The sequence below is a fragment of the Emys orbicularis genome, chromosome 5, assembly GCF_028017835.1.
Source record: "Emys orbicularis isolate rEmyOrb1 chromosome 5, rEmyOrb1.hap1, whole genome shotgun sequence".
NCBI lineage: Eukaryota > Metazoa > Chordata > Testudines > Emydidae > Emys > Emys orbicularis.
The window spans coordinates 112,982,701-113,008,441 of NC_088687.1; the positions used below are offsets into that span (position 1 = coordinate 112,982,701).

The 25,741-nt window shown below is 39.4% G+C and overlaps 1 protein-coding gene across 1 annotated transcript in view; it reads right to left on the reverse strand.

Moving 5' to 3' along the window:
• Positions 1-1,431: 1,431 nt before the first annotated feature.
• The window catches only part of SLIT2 (slit guidance ligand 2), a 419,446-nt gene continuing 395,136 nt past the window's right edge, over positions 1,432-25,741 (reverse strand). The window contains exons 30-36 of the mRNA XM_065405536.1: positions 23,265-23,402; positions 22,930-23,170; positions 22,426-22,556; positions 15,987-16,141; positions 7,065-7,353; positions 2,754-2,965; positions 1,432-1,673 (exon numbers count right to left, since the gene is read on the reverse strand). Coding sequence (XP_065261608.1) covers positions 1,432-1,673; positions 2,754-2,965; positions 7,065-7,353; positions 15,987-16,141; positions 22,426-22,556; positions 22,930-23,170; positions 23,265-23,402 — 1,408 coding nt within the window. The remainder of the gene's footprint in view (positions 1,674-2,753; positions 2,966-7,064; positions 7,354-15,986; positions 16,142-22,425; positions 22,557-22,929; positions 23,171-23,264; positions 23,403-25,741) is intronic.

Below are 25,741 nucleotides of genomic sequence, written 5' to 3' on the forward strand. Positions count from 1 at the left end.
CCCACTATGAATCATTACCAGTTCTACATTGTAATTTAGCAGCAACATATTAACATGGGGAACATTAGGGCAATAAAGTAGTTTTATTATTTGGAAAAAGTCACAGTCCTTGATAGTACAGCCTTTTTTCTTTCTTCCTTTTTTTTTAAAAAGGTCCAAGGGAATATTAATTTGTAAAGGTCTACTTTCTAGTGTCATTTTCTACACACCATTTTATTTTCTGTAAGTACTGTATATATAGGGAAAATTTACTTCTATACATTTGCCATCTAGGGTAAAGACATTTTCTCTCATACGTTACAAGTTCTCAGGAGGTGTCCTGAATGTCTGCTGTATGTGAAAACTGCAGACTATTATCACTTCCGTTTCAGACACCAAGTGGTGAGATGCTAACGAAAAAACAACAAAACAAAACAAAACAAAAACAAAAAACCCCAGACCAAACACATTTACCCCAAGAGGACATGCTATGTTAGTTCTATTGCAAAAAATCCTGATTTTTAAGTCTTTCTTTTTTTTTAAACAAAATACAAAAATATCAGGACAAATATAAATTAATATATATTAAAGCATTGAAAAACAGTAAAAGGGATGCCTAAAAAGGTTAAGTACAATGTACTTTGATACAATAAATATTTCTCAATGAACCCGAATACTGTATAGAGCTGTTTAGAACTCATAGAAACAAAAATCCATATTATTACTAATTTATCCATCAATAATCTATTTTTATCATCCCCTTAACATTTATATTACAAAAAAATTAATACTGGAAGAGGGTAGATAAACACTTTTTGTATGCTTCTTTTGCTAACATGCTGACATAAAAGTACACATCGTCAGGAGATTTCATGATTCTCACATTTTAACCTCTCCCATCCACTAAATGGGCACCCCCTCTTCTGCAGATGCTTAATAATTACGCCACACAAAATGCATCACATACATTTGTTAAACCAATATAATCTGATTCCCTTCACCCACAACTCTTCCTCATCTATAACTAAGTAATTGGTATGGTCTGTCAACATAGTAAAATATACTGATATGAAAGTGAAAAAACAAGCCTCATGTTCTGGTAAATTTTTCACCAATAAGCTGTAGGTTGGAAGTCATATGTGTATAATATCAGTTTATCTTCAGCATGTTATAAAGAAGAATCCATGTTAAAAGCAGTTACGTTTCCCATCACTGTTGCAATGTTAAAGGGTCTTTTTTTTTCTTCAAAGCTCCTCTCGGTTACGAAAAGTCTCAGTTCAAGCACTTGAATCTTTTTGCAAATGAAGAAAAAGTCTTTATTCTCTTAATAAAAATAAGTCTGTTCTGTATTTTACAATATATTTCAAATATTTTCACTATGAAGCATTAATTAGTCCGACATGGCCAATAAGGATACAACATTTTCAAAAGACAAGTGTGACAGGGACACATTTAGGAGGGGCACTTTGTACAGCCACACTTCACCACCTTCTCAACCTCGTCCACAAATGAGGACCCATCAGTGCATTCAAAAGAATATTTCCGTCTCTTGCTCCTTAGTGGTCCACAGCACTGCCCACTTGAACATCCTCCTTTACATTCTAGTCTCGATACCTTCTTGGTCGTCTGGCACGCGGCATACCCTTGCTGCTTTTGGTAGTAATCTCTGATTCGTTCCCCTCGACAAGAGATTTCTGTGAAAAACAAAAACAAAATGATGTATGATTTAAAGATGCAAGTCACAGAATGGTTTATATTACACAGTTTAGCTAAGAAGATGCCATGCTTCTAAATACAATTGCTATTTTAGAGTTTGATTTTCATTATAGATCAGAAACAAATGATTTCTCTCGCATTATTTTCTTAATGTGGAATTTTACCTTCTTTGTGCCCTTTATTTTCAGTAACGTTTATATTGTGTGTATATATAAACCATAAATAAAATGTTAGTACAATTAAAAGAAAATTGGAAGATAAAATCTTTATTACACAAATACACATCTTTGTTCTTACATTGCTTGCAGCTGGTTCTGTTTACCATAGGGAAATGTTTCATAGAGCATGCAATTTAATTTATTAGCTCTGGAGTCTAATATTATTCAGTCTATTATTTAATACAGGCTATACACATTCCACTAACTTCATAAATTACTGAGGTATAAAACCATCTAAAAATGTGACATCTGTTAAAAGTTCTACCAGTCTATTCTAGTCACACTGATGCACAATACAAAATAAATAAATGCCAGCTGGGGTAAGACAAAAAAAAAAAGGGGGGGGGGTAGAAAGGAAGTGCTTTGACAGACAAAAGGAAAAAAGAAAAAGGTAGGGGAGAAAGTCATCCTGTTTTCATCCATCTCACCTGCATAATTCGCTGTGATATATCAGTTGAAGCTGAGAGGTCAAAAGTAGAGTTTGTGATAAAACTAGGAGCAGAATCATTGGATTTGGCTTCTCAGTTGCAGAAGACAGAGAAACAATAAATACAGAAAGATACAGCAGGTAAAAGGTAATAGTTATATATAGCAAAAATGTGCTTCTCAATAAAAGCAAAAAGAGAAATGTTTTCACAGCAAAACATGATGAAAAAAATCTTCAAAGTGTAAATATGTAATTAACGGGCAAATTTGTTAGATTTTTCTCTCACTGAGACAAGCCCTTTACGATGTATTTAAAAAAAACAACACAAATGTGTATTGTGAAAAAAAAGATTGGCAATGTTTTGATTATTCATGTTATAACACCAAATAATGATAGCATGCTGACTTATTTACCTTTATCACAGCTGTCCCCAGTGTATCCACTGCTGCATTCGCAATATGGTTTCCCAAGGCCGGAAAGCCTGCATTTTCCATGTTTACACCTGATGGACTGGCAGGGGTTAAACAACTCTTCCTCTTCATCACAGAGGACTCCCCCATGTCCCTGCAGGCATTTACAACTGTATGAAAATGCATTGATTGGCAAGCAGGTACCATGTACACATCTACAGGGGAAACAAGCCCAAGAGAATAAAAATAAATTATTCATCAAAGTTTAGGCTAAGCAACATTAACTACAAATACTTTGGATTGTACTCAAAAAGCAATTGCTTAGAGACTTTTTTTTTTAAATGCACTTTTTCAGTGAGATGCAATTAAGTGGTTTATACAGGTTTTTTTTTATAATTTTTGTATATGAAAATTTACAGAAAATACGCTGCAGTATAGGATACTATTCTGTTATTGCCAGAAAACAGCCACTGTAGATGTGTTATGGAAGTCTTGTACAGGTCACAATTAAATAAATACACATTCCTCATGCACCCACACATTTAATGAGAGTTGGGCGTGCAAAGAATGCAAGATCTAACCCCAAATGAACAAATTCCTTAGAATTCAACTTGAACAGTGAAAAGAAAATGTTACTTACCTGTAATTTCGCTTCTTTGAAAGTATCATTTCACAAGTTTCTCATGCCTGAGGTTTTGGGCTCTCAACACAAGTGAGGACAGTATCTCCCTAGCTCAAAGCTTTTTGGCCCTCTAAAGGCGTGGTAGCCTGGTGGCTGTGCACAATGCCCGCCTCCCCCACAAATTCAGTGATCATTCACCACTAACTATTATTCCTTCTGGTTCTATAACCTTCCCGCCAGTTCCTGACTGCATGAGAAGCCAGTGATGCTTTTTCCACTGGGATCTCAACATCCACTGAGATTGCATCTTATAAAGACATGACATAGGTACTATGATTACTGTTTTGGCCATGAGACCCGACATTTGTAACATGGTCAAACTGTCCCCTCCTGGCTCTCATGAACCCCTTCCAATAGACTTGTGATGTACTGCATCCTGTTCTGGGGCTTAAAGATTGCCTTGAGCTGCATCTACGAGGTTACCTAGGTACTTCACTGGAGCATATAGCCCATCACATTCCCCTCAAAGAAGTATGATGTTTCCCAGGAGGACAATTTTTAATTTTATTTCACCAAACACAGACTGAAATCCAGGGGGAATTAATTCTTTTTAAGAATCAGGAATTATCTGATTGCCACCTCTTGATTTGATGGCACAGGGTCAATGGCTTTCTTCCTAGGAGGAATTTTATTTCCTTCTTGATACACTAGTTTCCTGGACATATATTTGTTTCTAGGGAAACAATTTGAGTGAAGATTCCTGGATGGAGATCAAACCAATCCCAACAGTCCAACTCAGAATCACTCTGATGTTTCTCCTTCCTGTCTCCAGACTCATCAGTGGAAACCAAATTATGCTCATCTCCACATTGTACCTTTAGGTCCCACATGAATGATTCAGCATGGTGTGCTTAAAGGCATGGTAGGAAAGTCAATGCTGCTGGATAAGTCATTGACACCATTTGTACCATGGCTGAGCACAATGCCTTCTGCAACCCACTGCAGGCTGTGCTGAAATGAACTGCATATAGCACAGCTCTGCCTGCATTGATGTATTCAATACCGAGAGTTTCAACACCAGTACAAACAAGACTCCCAGGGTGCCAAGACCTCTGACCTGCCTCAGCACTGGGCCTGCTGCCTGTTATTCCTGAACCTGTATGATTGGAGCAATTCAGTCCCCTAGCCTCAGGTAATCTCCAAATGCTGCATGTGTCTGGAGTGTGGTAACCAGAAGTTTCCAGGCTGAGCTGCACAGGGTCCAAGGCTTCAGCAGTGTCCCAAGGCTGCTGGCTCTCATGTGGCACTCTCTGCATTTAGTCCTCTGGTTGAAGCAACTCATTATCCAAGGAACAGCCAGAGCTTAGGACATCCAATCTGCGATGTTGTGCTGACGGTGTCAACGGCCTGATATGCTCTAAAGAGGTTGTGTTTGATGACAATACAAATTGCATCAAGCCAACTAGTAATGAGGATCTGCTGGATTTAAAAGGTAGTCGGATCTGTGCCAATGCCAAGTCTTGAATCCAGCAGATCCTTTGAAGCATTCCAGGCCAAACTGGAGTAGAAGAAACATCAAGTCAAGTGCAGTGTCTTGGTCCTTATCTTCAAGGCGCTCAATGGCCAGGACCCAACATATCTAAAAGATTGCCAAAAGCTCCAGTTGAGCACTCTGGTGAACAACTATATTTTTCAGGCACAATGGAACTTTCTACCATAAGAATAAAGATCATCTGGGAAGGAGTTAGAACTTTCTTGGGGGCTGGCCTGAGATTGTATAATGAACTATCACAGGAACTAAGGACCATCACCCTCTTCCATTCCAAGTGCAAGGTGAATGTCTTCAGCCTGGCTTTCTCCAGGATGAACACACAGAGGAGCATACATTCAAAGAACATGACATAAAAGTACATGAAAACTTAAAAAAACAAACCAGAACACTATGTAGGTTTTCCCCTTGGGGAGACAATGAAAGAAAGAGCAAACCACTCATTACAGATTTTAGTCATGTCGCTTAATGCACTACCGGAAGTTGCTGAAACATTCCAGTGATGAAAGTGGTATAGAAACCCATATAGAACCGAATAGAATTCTTTCAGAGGTGCCTCTAATTGGGTCTTTAGGTGCTCCCCACACAAAGCTTGATGGATGACATTTCCATGTTATATTTGACTTCCAAAGCACAAAATGAAGCAGACTTGCTAATTTGTGATCAACATCTTGCAGCTGCATCTGTTTCTGGAAGCCACTGGGTCTTCCTTTCTTTCTCCTCCTGAGATGCAAAGAAAAGGGTCATCCTAGAAAAGAAACCCCGTGAATAAAAAAAACAAGGAACTTGGTACTACACTAAGTGCTGAAATGCTTCAAAGCTTCACTGATGTGGCTTTGGGAGTAGAGTTATAAACTTCAGAGTACTGAAACATTCTGAAGTCAGTGCAAAAAAACGGTAATGAAATAATTAAGCTACAGCCTCGAAGTTGTCAATAGTGTCATCACAGAATATGCCAAAAAGGACACTTAAAAATCACTCTGCCCAGGAGCTGAAAAACAACTCAACAGAATCTGAGCAAAACACAAAGTGAATCCACTGGACATCAAAGGAACATGGTGGTTTTAGGTCATGTAGGCTGGACTACTGAAAAACAAGCAGACAAGAAAAACAAATAAGCCCCATGTTTTGGAGCCAATTGCAACAATGAGAGATCAATGATAACAGTTCCAAAAGTTCAACTGCAGCTCTCACAGTGAGTTGCTTGCCGAATTATGGTCAAGAAAGTTGTACGGGTAGAGGTAACAGCAAATTGTGGTACATGACCAGTAGGTGATTAAAAAGCTTTGTGTTAGTGGAGTCCCTGACCTGGCTTGTGCTGGGTGCCCATGACCCAACAATGAGAACCTTGTGAGGATGCAATCTATATCAATTCATCTATCTATCTATCTAGAAAAATATTCAACAGGAATATGCAGCTAAAATGATTTAGCCAAAATATATTAAAACAAAATTGCAACTCAGGAGTTACTAACATCATTGATTATCGACTTAACACAGAAGTTAGACTGTGCATTGGGAAAAATATCTACCAGCTGAGTCATGTGACAATATGGAAGTATAAAAAATAGCTATGATTAGCGTATTTACTCCTTGCTGGGAAACAGTTTATAAAATGAAACACATTTTTCTGAAATACTCTAACAAAATTATGAATACAGAAATGGATGTTTTCATTTGTAAACCCCCCTGATTATTTCTTATGCCAATCCTCATGTCTTATTCACACCAATGTAGTTCACATTGTAGAAGATGTGCACAAGTACCTAGGTACCATCTGTTATGGCCTTTGGTGGGGCTTAAGAGGTAGAGGTACAGAAACTTTGTCACACCATCTGCACTGGGAAATTTCACTCATTAAGAATATTTTTTTAAAAATGAATTGGCATACCCAAGCTATTCCACAAATACTACAGAATGCTGTCACATACTGTAGCAGCTGAAGTTTCTGAGCGCTCTTCAAGTTCAGCCCGCAAAAGACTACACTGCTGTGATCCAACCCCAGAGTAACTATTACTTCTACATGCACAGTATATTTGTATCTTGCTGAAAATGTTTGAACTTTAAATTGAATGTACATAACAGGACACTCAGATTAACATTAGAAAATTAAATTATAGCTCTGTCTTGAGGAAGGACATACTTATTTCCAAGACAAGGGTCATTGGTTTGCTGATCACACAGCGGTCCAGTCCATCCTCCTTCACACTCGCAGGTAAAGCCTGACTGGCTCGTAGCATGGCAGGTTCCATGCACACACACTTTCTTGTGACAGGGCTCACAACCAGGAAGAATTCCCACTTGCAGTGGCACATTTCTAAAGTCCTGCAGTTCGCTGTTGATGTACAGATTACGGATGCAGCCATGGAAGCTGGTGCCATTCTGGCCTGGAGACTGGCGCAGTGCTGCAACATTGTTTTTCACAGGCATGCCTAGAAAATGAACATCATCAGCTCATGAATACATTGTTTGGTAGGAACAGTTTTGTATTCTTTTTTACTGTTGTTTTTATTTATTAAAAATAACTGTTCCCAAATAACCATTCATAGCTATGGAACACACAATTATCAGAGATGGGCTCAATATCTGGATCTAGATGTGGTTTAAGTATGGTTCAGGTTAGGCAACAACAAAAAATATTACATATTTCATCCATGTAAGGTGAACATTTCACAAGATCACAACATTTCTACCATCCTGAACTGAAGAGTTCAGAAGCATGCAAACTAAAACCAGAAAATAGGCCTCTCTCAGTTATGGATTACACCCAAGGTCTCTACTGTAGAGATGGATTCGGATTCAGGGATTCAAATAGGAACCTCACAGAACTGAAAAGTTTAGGTCTGAAGTTCTGGTTTTGACCCATTTCTAGTAGGTACAGATGACACTGTTTTCTAAACCTTTATTTTTATTCACAAATTATTTTAAAAATACAGTTTGTGTTGAAATTTAGCATAGGATCTGATTTTCAGAGATGCTGAGCACCCACAACTCCAGCTGAAGTCCCTGGGAGTTGTAGAAGCTCAACACTTCTGAAATTCAGGCCCACACTTCTTGCGTGTGAAATTTTGTGCGTGAAAATTTCACAAAAAGTTCAGTTGTCTTGATAGGTGCAAATTCACATATCACTGATTATTTTCACAACTGTAAATTCTATTCCAATCTACAATTGTTACAGAGGCCACTGAGGGAGGGAGGGGAGAGGGAGTGAGGTAGGGTAGATATATGTACTGCAATTAAATATATTCTTACAAATTTTTGGTCTTCAATTCAGAATGAGAACTGCTATACAACACTGTGTTCTTGCATATTGGTCTAATAAATGTTTCATGAATGCTTAATACTTCCTGGGGTGAATAAATTACAGCAGTCACAGCGTACTCCAAATAAAAGCGGAACTTCTGGCTACTTGAAAATAAATGATCCCATGGTTTGAATAGGACTGATCTGGTCTAAAATTAAAAGCAAGCCAGTTTTAAGTCTGATTAGTGCAACAGAGTGGGAGTGAGGCCCAGTCAGGATTCCCTAGGCATCCCTGACTCAGACTGCACATGGACTATCCTCCCTTGAGAGCACCTGCTCCCCGGTTTCTTAGCCATGTGGGCTGGGAGAAGAAAATAACACTAACTGCTTTGACATGGTCTGCAGAGCCAGTCCTTACAAAAAAGGAACAAACAAAACTATATGAAACAAAGACACCAACACAACATTGCAATATAAGAACCAGGGATTTCTGAGTGAAGGTTCCCACAGCAACTGGGAAGAGAGCAAGTGTGCATTACAACAGGTGAAATAATATCAGGCAAATATTACAATGTAAGTCAATTCAAAGAAATGTTTCTCTAAAATCAGAGATGAACACATGTAGCATAGTGAAAGACTCACCTACCACATACACAAATGTGGGCATAGGAACAGTTGCTGTGGAAACCTTCACTCTGAAATTACTGACCTTCGTGTGTTTAAGAATTCAGCCATTATGATGAATTCATATTTTTAGAGCTGTTGATTAATCGAAGTTAACTCACGCGATTAATTCAAAAAAATTAACTGCGATTAAAAAAAATTAATCACGATTAATCACACTGTTAAACAATAGAATAGCAATTGAAATGTATTAAATATTTTTGGATGTTTTACTACATTTTCAAATATATTGATTTCTATTACAATACAGAATACAAAGTGTACAGTGCTCACTTTATATTATTATTTTTGATTACAAATATTTGCACTGTAAAAATTATAAACAAAAGAAATACGATTTTTCAATTCACCTCATACAAGTACTGTAGTGCAATCTCATGAAAGTGTAACTTATAAATGTAGATTTTTTTTGTTATATAACTGCACTCATTACAAACTACACTCAGCTTACAAATGTAGATTTTTTTTTGTTATATAAATGCACTCAAAAACAAAACAATGTAAACCTTTAGAGCCTACAAGTCCACTCAGTCCTACTTCTTGTTCAGCCAATTGCTAAGACAAACAAGTTTGTTTACATTTACGGGAGATACTGCTGACTGCTTCTTATTTACAACGTCACCTGAAAGTGAGAACATGCGTTCGCATGGCACTTTTGTAGCTGGCGTTGCAAGGTATTTACGTGCCAGATATGCTAAACATTCATATGTCCCTTCATGCTTCGGCCACCATTCCAGAGGACATGCTTCCATGCTGATGATGCTTGTTAAAAAAAAATGTGTTAATTAAATTTGTGACTGAACTCCTTGGGGGAGAATTGTATGTCTCCTGTTCTGTTTTACTCACATTCTGCCATATATTTAATGTTATAGCAGTCTTGAATGATGATCCAGCACATATTCATTTTAAGAACACTTTCACAGCAAATTTGACAAAACGCAAAGAAGGTACCAATGTGAGACTTCTAAGGATAGATACAGCACTCAACCCAAGGTTTAAGAATCTGAAGTGCTGTCCAAAATCTGAGACGGATGGGGTGTGGAGAATGTTTTCAGATGTCTTAAAAGAGCAACACTCCAATGCGGAAAATACAGAACCCGAACCACCAAAAAAAGAAAATCAACCTTCTGCTGGTGGCATCTGACTCAGATGATGAAAATGAACATGCATCAGTCCGCACTGCTTTGGATCATTATCGAGCAGAACCCGTCATCAGCATGGACATGTCTTCTGGAATGGTGGTTGAAGCATGAACGGACATATGAATCTTTAGCGTATCTGGCACGTAAATATCTTGCGATGCCGGCTACAACAGTGCCATGCGAAAGCCTGTTCTCACTTTCAGGTGACATTGTAAACTAAGAAGCGGGCAGCATTATCTCCTGCAAATTGTAACCAAACTTGTTTGTCTGAGTGATTGGCTGAAGTAGGACTGAGTGGATTTGTAGGCTCTAAAGGTTTACATTGTTTTGTTTTTGAGTGCAGTTATGTAATTAAAAAAAATCTACATTTGTAATTTCAACTTTCATGATAAAGAGATTGCAGTACAGTACTTGTATTAGGTTGTAATCAAAAATAAATATAAAATGAGCACGGTACACTTTGTATTCTGTGTTCTAATTGAAATCAATATATTTGAAAATGTAGAAAACATCCAAAAATATTTAAATAAATGGTATTCTATTATTGTTTAACAGTGCGCTTAATCGCAATTAATTTTTTTAATCGCACGATTAATCGCAATTAATTTTTTTAATCGCTTGACAGCCCTAATATTTTTACACACGCACCATACACGATGCATATAGTTTCCTTGCTAGGACACTAGTCTTGCAGCAATAACCACACAAGCACACTCTTATGCCCAGGCAGAGTCAAGAACAAGGGTCTTCCTATCCTTAGCCAACTGTCACTTCGCGGACTAAATCGGAAGCAACAGAAAGAGCGGTTACTTACCTTACATACTGGAGTTCTTCAAGATACTTTAGTTCACACAGATCCCACTGTAAGTATGTGCAGGCCTGGAATTTCTTAGCCAGCACGGTCCACTGGGATTGTGCATGAGGTTGCATGCCCTCACGCCCCCTATTGTTAGTGTATAAAAGGTGGAAGCAGCCCCAACCATCCCTCCATTTCTTCACTAGTACAAAAAATCCAGGTAAGGACTGTGTATCAGTGGGGAACGAGGGTAGGTTATGGGATCCACGTGGACAAAGGCATCTTGAAGAACTCCACAGATCCCACTGTAGGTGGCTAGCAGTTACTTCTCAAGGAGGTGAGTGACAGGAGTCCTATTTAAATAGTGACTGTAGGACAACCCAGCCAAATTGGACATTTGATCTAAAAGGCACCACAATGGGCTGGTGATGAACTTATGAATAGAATTCCAAATTACTGCCCTCCAAATCTGAGAAATAACAAGCTACTGTTATCAACTGATCCCTCATAGATTGTGCCCTAACTCAAGAGGGAAGAGGTATTTTGTTTAATGAACAGTATATCCTAATGCTAACTGTAGCCCATTTAGAGAGTATTTGACAGCACACAGCCTTCCCTTTAGACTTACCACCAAAAGCCACAGAGAGTCTGGATGGTTTACAAAATGGCTTTGTTCTGAAAAGGTAAAAGAACATTGCTCTAAGAATGTCTAGCTTATGTTGTTTTGGCCTCTGCAGGAGAATCATGAGGTTTAGGAAAAAATACTGGTAAGTGTATAAATTGATTTATATGAAAACCTGAAACCACTTTTCCAATTTTCAGGAAAAAATTTGGATGTGGTCTAAGAATAACCTTGTCTTTATGAAAAATGATGTAAGGGGGCCTTGCCATCAAAGTCTGAGTTTCCCAGAGAGTGGAGGTGATGGCTACCAAAAATGTCAGTTTAGCAGAAGTGATAGAGAGAATGTGATGATGTGGGATCAAAGGGAGGGTCCACCAAAGACAGGAGAACTACATTCAAGTCACAGGTAGGAAACAACACCTTAACTGGTGGAAATGCATGAATCAGGCCCTTGAAAAATTTAGATACCATTTGCAAACATCAGGTGGAGCACTAGGCCTTGGTTCAGCAAAATGATGTCTGAGAGGTTCAGAAGTCGAAGAGATGGTCTGATGGATAGATGCATCAGGTCAGAATACCAGAACTTATGCAACCGTGCTGGAGCTACCATTGTCACCTGGCCCTTGTCCTGATACAGCTTTTTGAAGACTCTGGGAATTAGCAGAATGGAGAGAAAGGCATAAAGCAGGTTCTTTCCCACGGAATCAGAAATGCATCTGCCATAGATCCTGGTCTTACTGCTCCCCAGAAATGCCTTCCAGGTTAGTAGAGTGGCCCTCAGCTCTGTCACATTTATTTTCAACTGAGACACTGCTCAGGACCACATGCCCTGCATCTGAAGAAAGACCAAATAAGCACCTTGCATCAATCACCAGAATCTTTGAAGGAGGTGGTGGATCAAACAGAATACACTGGTATACATTTTGAGCGTCTGTCCACCAAAGCAGAGATGACCGTATTTTCAAAAGGACATCTACCAGTAAGTCCATACTGCATTTGATTTGCTGATAAATCAAGCCCTGAAGGGGCCAGAGGCTCATCTTGCACATGGAATCATGTATGTCCACGCTGCCATATGATCCAGTAAATTTAGGAGACCTTTCACTGACATTCTTGGATGAGACGATGTATGAAATGAGGTGATTCATCACTTTTTTTTTTTTTGAGAAAGGTACACTCTTGCCAATCTGGAGTACAGCATTGCTCCAATAAATTCTATGGACTGAGTAGGGGTGAGAGTGGACTTCTCTCACTTGATCTGGAGGCCCAGTTTGGAAAACAGCTGTAGAACTGTGTGATGATCTGCTGCGATGAGTGACCTCAAATCAGCCAAGATACAGATACACATCAAATCATAGAAATGTAGGGCTAGAAGGGCCCTCAAGAGGTCAGCTAATCCATCCCCTGCACTGAGGCAAGTATCGCTGGACCATCCCTGACAAATATATGGAGATATAGCTATCTCATTGAGCTGGAAGGGACCCTGAAAGGTCATCGAGTCCAGCCCCCTGCCTTCACTAGCAGGATCAAGTACCGATTTTGCCCCAGATCCCTAGGTGGCCCCCTCTAGGATTGAACTCACAACCCTGGGTTTAGCAGGCCAATGCTCAAACCACTGAGCTATCCTCTCCCCATTATGTTTGTCTAAACTGTTCTTTAAAACCTCCAGTGAAAGGGATTCCATAACCTTGGACATGATTCCATGTGCAACAGGGTAACCTGTTCTATTGCTTAATTATATGTATAGTTAAAAAGTTTTTCTTACTATCTACCTAAATCTCCTTTGCTGCAGATTAATCCTATAACTTCTTGTCCTGCCATTGGTGGACATGGGGACAACTGATCTTCATCTTCTTTATAACAACCTGTTACATACTTAAAGACTGTTTTCATCATATCGCCCCTTAGTCTTCTCTTCCCTAGACTTAACATGCCCAGTTTTTTCAATCTTACTTTATACACCATGTTTTCTAAACCTCTTATTAGTTTTATTGCTCTCCTCTGGACTCTTTCCAATTCGTTCACAGCTTTCTTAAAGTGTGGTACCCAAAACTGAATACAGTACTCCAGCTGAGGCCTCTCAAGTGCTGAGTAGAGCAGAACTAGTTCTTATCAGGTCTTACATACAACATTTGTGTTAATACACCCCAGAATGACTTTGCCTTTTTCTCAATCACATCACATTTTTGGCTGATCCACTATAACCCCCAGAACCTTTTCTGCAGTACCACTACCTAACCAGAAATTCCCCATTTTGTATTTGTGCATTTGATTTTTCCCTCCTAAGTGCAGAACTTTGTAACTGTATTTATTGGATTTCATATTACAGATTTCAGACCAGGGAACACGAAATTTCTCTGAAGCATGAGATCTGTGACAAGAGGGACTCCCTCCAATGCTACTCTCAGGAATCAATCTACATAGAGGAGGAGATCTAGGAGAAGGGCTTCTGCTGCCATTAGAAGATTATGGCGATGCAGATGAATAAAATTCTTTTAAAAGAGGTCAAATCCCTGAGGTGTAGAAACAGGAAGAAACTCAGACATGACAGTATGAACAGCAGAAAATGCTACTGTAGAAGCTGGATGCAAAGAGGTTTTCATTTTCAACACCGGTACACACACAGATTTGGATACCACGGGTAAAAGAGAAACATCTAGTGAAGGGGACACTGGTTCCAGAGAGATGGTTAGGTCTGCAGGAGATGTAAAAGTAGCCATGGCAGACATAGAAGGCAGTACCGATGACTATGGTACCATGGCCAATGGTACTGACGTGGGAGTCTTAGCAGATAAATTTTGATCATAATGCAATACTGATGAATCTGTGGCGTACAGTACCGATACCAAAATGGTGCTAAGGAAACAGTGATAGTCACATGAGATGGATGGGGTAGAACTGCTGCAGAAGAACACAATCCCACAATCTCTGATGACTCACAGTACCAATGTGATTTTGAAGGAGCTAGTTTAGGCAAGTCAGAGGCACGATGATGGTTAGCTTTCCTCTTGGCTAGTACTGGGGATGATGACCACAGATTTTTGTTCCTTCCTATATCTTGGGCAGGAGGGGGGCCTCTGACTTACCCAAAGAGGATTAAGGAGAAGGATCAGAAGGCTTAACCCCTGGAATGATGTCTTGTAGCCACAGCACTTGCTGAACCTGCTTTTGAAGCATGAGGACACTGTTTCTGAAGAGGGACCTCAGAGTGAGAGACATGTCTTACTGAGTGTTCCATCAGAAAGAATTTCAAGTGGGTGCCATGAGCTTTCTGTGTGCATTTAGAAAAATAATTACAAATAGCACACTTGTTTGGGATATGAGACTCCCCTAAATAAAAACAGGCATTTCCTATGTGCATCACTGGCAGGCATAGCTGTCTTGCAGGCAGGGCAGATTTTAAAGCCTGGAGGCTATTCTCAGCCATTGGACCTACTCCTCGGTACTGAAGTGAGACTCAGAAGAAAAAGAAGGGAAAAAGTCCTTTAAAACAAAAGCCAACAGGCTTAAATGAAACTTACAGAAACTACAATAAGACTAAATTAATAAGTAATTGTAAACTCTGATCCTATCTCAGAACTGCAAGGAAGCAAGACAACACTCTGGGCTCTAACTTGCTATCATGAGTGGTGAAGAGGAACAATGACATTGGGAGTGTTCTGCCTTTTATAACTTTGCTGTAGGGGCATATGGGTGTGTAGGGCACATGAGCAGCCCCAAAGGACACTGTTGGTTTAAAGAGTCTGGGCTCGTGCGCATGGGGCACACATACCGACAGTGAGTTCTGTGTGGACAAATACTCAAAAAACCCCACAATTTCAGTTATCCTCACAAGAGTCTAATTGTGTCAGTTTAAAAAATATTTCTTATTCAAAAAAGTACTACCATAGTATGTACAGTGTGAAAGCAAGAACTGTCACAACCTTTTACTATGTAAGTCCCCCACCTGTTCCTGCCTTTTGCCTAACGTCCTCTCCCTGTGTCATAGCTCTTATTTAACCTAAATTGTAAGCTCCTCAGGGCAGAAACGGAGGGTGTGATTTTTTCATTGCCTTGCATCTTGCCATCATTTATACGTGTGTATATTTACAGTGTAAAGTGAATGTAAAACACCACTGAAACAGAATGATAGCATTTACGCCCATTTTGCACAGGCATATATGACTATTCAAGGTGCTAAGGAGTCAAAAACAGGCCCCTGTGGCTTGTCTATGAAATGCTATGCACTTTCTAATCCTGTTTAAAACTAAATAATAATAGGAAAAGCATAATTATAAATATTGCACTGTGGATCACATCCTTACTGTCGGAAAACAAGTTATGAATTACCAGGAACTCTCTGGTCCTTCAACTACACTCCTCCTAGAGCAATCGAGTATTTACTTTTAGATTGTTATGTAGACATTTGAATCATCTACTACTATAGTTAACAATGAAACTATTTCAGGATTAATTGCCCTGAGTGTCATCTTTGGGAATTAATTCAGTGAAGTGGCCCTTTACTATGCTTTTGTCAATGCATATTTCCAGAGTACATTTGCTATAACATCTCTAATAGAAAACAGTAAGTTCCCCTACCTCCTACATAAAGTGGGGAGTCAACATTCAGAGTTGATTGCTTAGACAAGTTCGTAATGATCTTGGGACTTCCTCCATCAACAGACAAAGATAGAATCTGATCCATGGCTAGCAGCTCCACTATGTGGAAATTCCCATCATTTATTGTCTCAACGCTGCAACAACAACAAAAAGAAAAAAAGAAGTTTTAAAACATTTGAATCTTGGTTAGGATTTCCTTGACCTTCTGTCCTTTAAACAGTATATAGCTTCAGAGCAAAACTTCCCCAGTAATGTAATCTTCTGACAACTAGATTTTAAGTAAAGATGTGCAGTCATGCTTATTAACAGATAATAAATTGTATTACTATTTCTATAGCATTGTAGTATTGCTACTAGTATATTTTACATATTAATGGCACCTTTCAGTCTGAAGTATTCCCAAAAGAGTTTACTAACTATATACATATAACTTCAACCAGATATGATGTCCACTATAGTAGGAGGAAAAAATTTGTCTGCAAACAAACCCCTACCTTTACAAAACGTGCCATGAGATCATGCAAAGTGAACATCGCTATTATTTTTAAATCTTAATTGAAAAAACAAAACAAAATGAAACTCCAGTGATGAAAACAGTATTCCATTTATTTATCTTGAATGAGTTAAGAGCTGAGTTGACACCAGTGAGATTTGAACCTGTTGTTCCAGAGAATTGGGGCTGTGTCTACACTTAGGATTTACAGACATACTCCCATCACTGGGCTAGCACTGGGGCTACAGCTATACTTGGAGCGTGGGGAATGCATTCCAGCTCAAGTAGACATACTCACGCTAGCATGCTACAATAGAAGTGTAGCTACAATAGTACTGTCAGCAGCAGCAACATGGGCTAGCTGCCCCAAATACATTCTCATAGGGTTTGTCAGGTTTGTAGTCAGGGGGACTAGTCTGTGTTGCCACTTGCCAGTGCCTATAGTATAGTTGCTATGCTACTATTTTCAGTGTGCTAGCTTGATGAGAGCTAGCGTGAGTATCTGCTTGACATGGGAATCACAGCCCCAGCTCCAAGTGTAGATGCAGCCTTTCACAGCTCCACTTCTGCGAGCAATGGGGGGGATAGTTCAGTGGTTTGAGCATTGGCCTGTTAAACCCAGGCTTGTGAGTTCAATCCTTGAGGGGGCCACTTAGGGATCTGGGGCAAAATCAGTTCTTGGTCCTGCTAGTGAAGGCAGGGGGCTGGACTCAATGACCTTTCAAGGTCCTTTCCAGTTCTAGGAGATAGGATATCTCCATTAATTAATTTAATTTAATTTAAGTGCTATGGTAGACTAGGCATGGATATATTTATGCATTTTCCTCCTACCTAACACAGTGACATGGTGGTAAAGAAGTGTTTGCGCATGTCTGTATCATGCCTTCTCTCCTTGCTAGCATGACGAGAGAATGTCTGAAATTTCTCAGTTCAGACAAGGCCTTCCCGTTTCAACCCTGAGGTTTAGATGTCTAAAATGGAATAAGAACGAGGAGTACTTGTGGCACCTTAGAGACTAACATCAGATGAAGTGGGTTTTAGCCCACGAAAGCTTATGCCCAAATAAATTTGTTAGTCTCTAAGGTGCCACAAGTATGCCTCGTTCTTTTTGCTGATACAGACTAACACGGCTACCACTCTGAAACCTGTAAAATGGAATAAGCACTTTTTGGCAGGTGAAGGAGGAGAGACGGCTGTGCTACATGTGAAAAAGTAAAAAGACAGTGTTCTAGATTCCCACATGGCAAGGTCTAATGTTCTGACCAGTGCACATATATATCAGGTAAGATGTGCACAATAATACTGCTTTTCTTCATATATATAACTTGAGGTTTTCAAATCTGACTGACAGAAAGACTAAACATATCACAGCTCTATGTGTAGAGATAAGAAATGCAGCACTGACTTTCATTTAACATATTTTAATGTTTTCAGGAACAAGATGGTGCCAGGTTGAACAATGCACATCACTAGTTGCTGGAGATAACCAAGAGAAAGCAATAATATTGTGCACATCTTACTTCTTGGGAAGTTGATAAAAACATGTAATTTTAGAACATATCAACCCTGCATGAAGTACAAATCAAAAGGATCAATGTAACACTGAATACAAGTCTTCATAGCAAGCAATTATGTTTATAAGGATATATAAAACAGAATATTTAAAGTGAAAAGTCCTTTCCTAAGAGTGAATACCAACAAGATCTGGATTAAATTGCTATTTACTGGTGAAAACCTACTGCAGAAAGCAGGAGAGGTTACTCCCCTTGTGCAGTAACTGTAGTTCTTTGAGATGTGTACCATTATGGGTGCTCCACTTCAGGTGCTTTGCCCCCCATGGGAGGGAGATTTTAGGTAGCACTGCCTGTTCAGCCCACACATGCACCCTACACAGCCGCATGCTCCGCACCAAGGCTATACAGAGCTGCAAGGGCAAACCACTCTCCGTTCCTTCTCTTTTGCAAAGCTCCATAGTGGAAACTCCAAAGCAGAGGGGAAGGAGGGCAGGTAGTGGACCACACAGGGAGAGACACATCTCGAAGAACTACAATTACTGTACAGGGTGAGTGACCTCTTCTTCTTTGAATAGTGTCCCTAAGGGTGCCCCACTTCGGGTGACTACCAAGCAGTACTCACTGGGGGTGGGAAAAACTTTGGAGTTGAGTCCAAAACTGAACATACTATAGTACAGCCAAACACAGCATCTGAAGCTGAGTTGTGGATTACTGCATAATGTTTCAAAGAAGTGTGTATGGAGGTCCAAGTTGCAGCTCTATAGATCTCAGCAATGGGGACATTCTTAAGACCACAGAAGTAGAAAGGGGTATTGTTGAATGGGCTAGGACCCTAGAAAATGGTTGAAGATTATTAGCTTGAGAACAAGAGATAATGCATCCAGATATCTATCTAGGGTCTTGATTGAAAATTGAGGATCCCTTAGACCTGTCAGCAAGAGAGACAAACAACCTGGAAAATTTTCTAAATGGTTTAGTCCTGTCCAGGTAAAAGGCTAATGCCCTCTTGACATTGAGTGTTTGCAGTACCACATCCTCCCTTAGTCCAGTGTGGTTTAGGGAAGAAAACTGGAAGATGAATGGTCTGGTTAATATGGAACTCAGAAGATACCTTTGTAAGAATTTGGGGTGTGGCTGTCATGTAACCTTATCCTTGAAGAATATTGTGAAGTGGTGATGTATCGTTAGAGCCCCTATCTCTCCAACTCTTCGAACAGATGTATTGGTTACTATGAAGGACATTTTCATTGATAAGTTAAGTACAGAAGAGGGTGCCATTGGCTCAAAGGGAGGTCTCATAGGCATCTAAGCAGCAAATTAAGGTCCCAAATCTGGGTAAGATGTTTGACTTGTGGGAAGAGATTCCTCAAATCCTTGAGAAACCTTACCATCGCTGGCTCTGCAAAAGCTGAGAAACCTTCCACCCAGGGAATGAAAGGTTGTAATGATGAGCAACTGTACACTCAAAGAACTCAAAGGCAGCCACATCATCTTTAATTCAAGGACACAGGTGAAAGGTGTCTTAGACTGCACCAGTGGCTGATTCCTGACCATTGCTGTAGATAAGCATTACAGGTAGATCACTTCCTACCCTTTTCACTTCTTCAGAACAGGGTATTTTTAACCCCACAAACCATCAATAAGTCATGCTTTGAGGCAAAGAACTTGGAGGCTGGGGTAAAGAATATGACTGGCATCCTGAGAGAGAATATGAGGGGTAGCCTGGAGGGTGATTAGTTGACAAACTGCCAAGTGGATGAGGTAAGGAAACGATGCTTGTAGCGGGTATGTCTGAAACACCAGCGTAACTCTGGCCTTGTCTTACCTTATTTTGATCAACACCGACATTAGAGGTGTTGTGGAAAATGCATACAACAGACCTGAGTCCAATGAAGGAGAAAGGCATCTCCCAGTCAGTGGCGACCTAGTCCCCCTCTCAAACAAATGGGAACACTTCCTGTTCATAGCAGTGGAAAAGAGGTCTACCTGCGGAATGCCCCAACACTGTTCCAAAGTCTCACTGCTCCAGTGCAGAGGGAGGGTCTTCTCACTCCCTCTTCTTGGTTGATATAAAACATGCGTCATATTGTCTGTCATGATCTTTACATATTTGCCTGTGATCAATGGCAGAAAATAGAGACAGTCATTCCTGATTGCCCTGAGTTCCATTAAGTTGATGTGTAGAGGGGTCTCACGAGATGACCACCTGCCCTGAGCAGTGTGAGTGTCAAGATGTGCGCCCCATCCCCACAGAGATACATCTGTTGTTATTACAACTGTTGGGGACAGTTGAGTAAAGGATGCTCTTGTGCAAATGTTGTCAGGGTCTTTTCACCAATCGAGATTAGTCTGTTCAAGCTGTGTTTGCTCAGAGAATAAAGAGTTCTGAGTGACCCCTGCAGGCACTGCATGTGTAACCTTGCCTGGCTTATTACAAAAGTACCAACTGCCACCTGCCCCAACAATTGGAGACTGATGTAGGTTTTTGACTGATGTTTGGGGCCTGACTTGAATTGTGGTGACTAAATTCAATAGGGTTATAAACCTGTGCTTTGGGAGGCAGGATCTGGCTGTTACTGCACTGAGGTAAGCTCCTATGAACTCCAATCTTTGCAATGGGGTCAAAGTGGACTTTTGAATGTTTAACTGAAGTCCCAGTTTGAGAAACAGTGATATGGCCTTTTGAGTGGCCAACAAGGTCTTGTTGTAAGAATGCCCCTTCAGCAAAATGCCCCAATCGTTGAGATGTGGGAATATTAGAATTATTTAACTGTGAAGGTAAGCTGCCATCACTGACAAAGACCTTTGAAAACACTCTAGGAACAGAAGGAAGAATGAATGGGAACACACTGTATTGAAAGCAGTCTTGTCTTAGAGTGAAATATAAGGAGTGGAGAGGGTGGGACACTGGAAAAGGGGATACAGGGGTAAGTGACAGGGGGACTGGAGGAGAATAGGGGCAAGGTGCCTGTGAGTCCCACATTCCCCTCTCATGTGCGTGCCATGATCTGGGAACTCCAAACCCATCTACAGGGGTGTGACCCTGCCCTCCTTATCTGAGCCAGGTTCTGAAGGGAGTTAGCCTGGTCTGATCCCCTCTTCCTACCTCCTCATGAGAAAAAAATTAGGTTTTTAATTCTGTTTTCTCATTTATTTTAAATAAAATGTCCCCTACAAAATGTAAAATAGATGACAGCTTCTACAATTTCCATCAAATATTTATCATTTATTGTACACCCACATAAATATGGTCATAATAACCATGAGTAGGAGATAAGTCAATACTGCAAAACCAAACCAAACCAAACCAAAAAGATCATGAGGGTTCAACGCAGATTTAAAATGAGTTTGCTTTAGTTGTGTTCACACCCCTTTTGTGTTTCCTTTCTGAAAATGCTGAAAAGATTTTGTCTGGGAAGAATGCTTTGAAAAGCTTACTCAGGATTCTATGCTGCTGGCTTTTGGCCTGGTTTCAGAGAGGGAAGATTCCTTGCAGCCTGTTTAACTGGTTTGGTGTGGACCTAACCTAAGGACCAGCTCAGCTCTTACATTTGCACCTGGGAGCTTTCTTGGTGGTGGTAGTTGGGGTCAAATAGTGGTGAAATCTTTTGGCCTTTTGCTTCCCCTTGCAGTCGCAATCTGACAATTCTGAGGAATGAGAGGGTGCTGCCCCATGGTGCTTCCCCATGAAGTTTCCTCAGAAACCTAGGAGAAGGTATTTTTGAAGATAGTAATTTTGAGGAGGAAAAACCTAAAAGCCAATGAAGAAAATTAGAAAAATGTAGTTTAAAATAGTCCAAAAATCCTATGGAAAGCTTATTACAAAAGGAAATGTGGAGCCTGTGTCTGCACAGGTTTGGAAGCAGAGGGAAATTCTTTCTCAGAGCTGGTCCTAAACCCTGGCTCATAACCAAAGATCTAGTTTGCCTCCAGTTGCTAATGGAGGGAAATGCCCCACTGTAGAGGCATGTCTGACATGGAGGACACAGAGAAATTGCAATTTCACTTTGGTTTATGGAGTTTCAGGTGATTCAGGTAACACTAACTTTTAGACCTCACTACAGACTAGGAAATCACCTGTGAAGAAGAATAAAAGAGAAAGATTGTTTGCATGTATTTGTTCTGAAAAAAAAAAAAAAAAAAAGTGTAAATATCTTGTAGAAACTTACCCTTTCTTTTCAGTTTAACACATACCATTCTATATACCATTTTTCATATTAAGGTAATTTTACAATTGAAATTATGTGCTTAAGAAGTAGTAGTCTTTCAACTCCATAAAGTCTGACACTACATTTTGTCAAAAAATATTCCTTCTTCTAAATGTCTACTGCAAAATCTGACGTTAGACCCCAGACAGCAGGAGATCATACACGTTTTGTCTTGAACTGTAATTTATTGTATTTGGGTTCACCTGTAAATGGCAGATGCTGGATAAGATCCTGTGTCATAACTGACCCTCACTCGACCACGGTACAGCTCCACTGCTATATGATCTCTGTCACCTTTGTACAGCAGGATTCCACTGTCCTCATCTGTGGCAATCTAGTGAAAAAAGAAACACTAATTTATAAGCAAATGAATCCAAATAAATCTGACATGCTAAATGGGTTGCACTCATTCCCATGGTCATTACCAATATTTCTTTCTTTGTTATAAAACATTAATTGGGATAGTCAGATGATAAACATCCATCAGTTGTGATGCTAATTTCAATGGTGATTCTAGTTCTCTGTAGGTCAGAGAGTCTAAAGTTTTTAACTGACTAATGACAACTTTTGTATGTATACATTTGTTTTATATGTATCTATTTCTCCCCCATGATACATGATCAGGGCACATGTCAACTTGCAGTGATTTACGATGAAGAAAATGACCATAGCTCAAGATCAGTTCTTGCCAATGTACCCCTTCTTACCTGCAGAGTGATGTTGGTCTGAGGGCGGACCTTGCTTGAAGGAATTTGCAAGTAGGATTCTTTGTTCACAAAGTTTACGCTGACCAGCTTTTCGCATTTGTCACCCTGGTAACCTGACAAACACTGACATATCGGTTCATTTACTTTTATGATGCACTGAGCTCCATTCTGACACTCATAGTTATCACAAGGGCTGGTGCGAGGGAGAACCATTGGTGGTGAAAACTCACAAAAAAGGCCACTAAATACAAACACAAAAACCAGTATTTCAGACAAAATCACCCCGTGGTATGATAAAAATATAAATGTTTGTCCTGTCTTCAAGTCTCTCTCACCTGTACCCTTCCGGGCATATACATGTATACCCATTCACTGCATCAGTACACTGTGCTCCATTTTTACACTTGTTGTCTTGACAGTCATCATAGTCAATATCACAGTGTTCTCCTACATATCCAGGTGTGCAATCACATCTATTGAACAGGAAAGTATATTGGTTAGTACTATGCCTGTCTATAAAAACAATATACATAAGAAAATGCCAGAGATGGAGTATTTTATAAACTCATTCTGAAGTGCAGCACTATTTAGAAAATCAATTTTTCGAGTCACATTTTAACATAATGCACTATTAAAATATAACTTTAGTATGGTGTTGAGAGCCTGTATATACTGATTAATTACATCAGAGATCTCCAAACTGTGGGGCGGATCCCTTTAGGGGGCACAGAGGAATGTTCCGGGGGCATCCAGCTCTGCTCCTGGCCCCAGTCCTGGCTGCTGGCCCCACCCCCCGGCTGCCAGCCTCGGCTCTGCTCCCAATCCTGCCCCTGCCCCCGCCCCCAGCTGTGGCCCTAGCCTCGGCCCCCTTACTCTTGTCCATGTCCCCCAACCCTGGAGCAGTGGCCCTGCTTCCGGCTTTTTTTTAAGTTCATTGTCCTTATTCTGCTGCTCTCACTCTTTCCTTAGAATCATGAAATCTATCCTTTCATGATCACTTTCATCCAAATTGCCTTCCACTTTCACATTCATTACCAAATCCCCGTTAATCAGAATCAAGTCTAAAATGGCTTCCCTCCTGGTTACTGCCTTCACTTTCTGAAACAAAAAGTTGTCCCCAAGAACTTACTGGAAATGTTGTGGTTTTGCCATATTACTTTTCCAATAGATATCTGGATAGGCAAAGTCCCCCATTACTACCAGGTCTTATATTTTACCCTTTACATTGTGGTTACTGATTACCTGATATTATATCAAGTATATTTAGTGTAAATCTGAAGGGCCCTCATGAATCATTCTGATAGTTCTGCTTGGAATATGTGAGTAATGTACATCCACTCAAAATAAGTAAATATGGTAAACTTAGTTGCTGGGAGTCAGAAAAATAGTCCCAGTCTTGTGTTCTTGTGCAGAATATTTTCTTTGTCAGTTATTAGACAACAATGAATGACGCAACATTGCATTTACACAGACATGTTAGAGTGATCGCAACTGTTTTTTTAAAATTTCAGCTAACAGAATTTAACAGAACTAACTCTGTTGCCTATGAACCAAAGTGGTCGCAGTATGGTTATTTTTATTTTATTTAACATAAGAAAATAAAAACTGACTTGAAGTGGTGTATTTTCAATACTGTATGCATAGCTTTGACAATGCAAATCTCATCATTAACGTTAATGGGAGTTCTTCAGTTAAAGCCTCACACATTAAGTTGAATGAGTGCTCAGAATTATTTAGCTCACAGATCAATGGACAAGATTACAAATCCATACTTGCAATAACACAGCTGTCTAAAAGTTAACTATATGTTCTCTCTTTTACCAAACTCCTAACTACATCAGTCTTTGTGATTACCTCACTGATTTTTCACTCAGTCTCATACTTTTATGCCTACAACTTGTTTAGAAGTACTGAATTTAAATTTAAATGCCTATAACTCTTTAAATTAGGCCCATCAATAAAAATGTATCCAAATCTGTCTTAAGTCTTTTATCTGACAAAAAGAAATGAGTAAGTGAAGGAAAAACGAATATAAAGCACACTATTAAGAAGTTAAAAAGCTGACTAAGTGAGATACATGCTCAAAGCTACTGAATGTGTCATTTTCTGGTTTAAAATCTCGAAGTGTAATACATACGTTTTATGTTCTATGTAACAAAGTACAAGAAGCAACAATAGTTTTATTGATTGACAATATGAAAATGAATAAATGCATATAATGTACAACAATGTTCATCAAAATAACTCTTAATATTTTGATCCAACAATCATTAGCTCCACTGAATGTACATTTGAATATTTCCAAATAAAGTCTGCCTTTTTAAAATAACCTGTTATTTAAAATGTGCTAAGAATATCAATTTTAATGGCATAAGCTGATTTTGAACACAATAAAATATATCACATAAAACAGGTTGCTCATGAATGACAGTTGAAAGCAGCAGGTTCCCTAAATCTACTAATCTAAAGTCCATTAAAATACTTTTTAAGAGTGCATACTAATTAATGTTAATAAGCATGTCTTGTAATTAAAGATTAGTCTTCCTGGTGATGAACTTCCTTATTTTATAATGGCTTCAATGTGTCTTACTAATAACCTGTCTTGTAATTACTACTCACAAAGCAGTACAATAATCCCTCTTTAATTTAACTTAATTATTCCCTTCACAGTCCAAGTTTCCAAAAGGATTTTGTGTAGACTGTCACAGAGAATGAAACTCTCCATTCTTCATTGGTCCTATTTAATCCACACTACTGAAAAAACAGTTAATTCACTAGATACTTTTCAAGTTAATACATAGGTGTATATGAA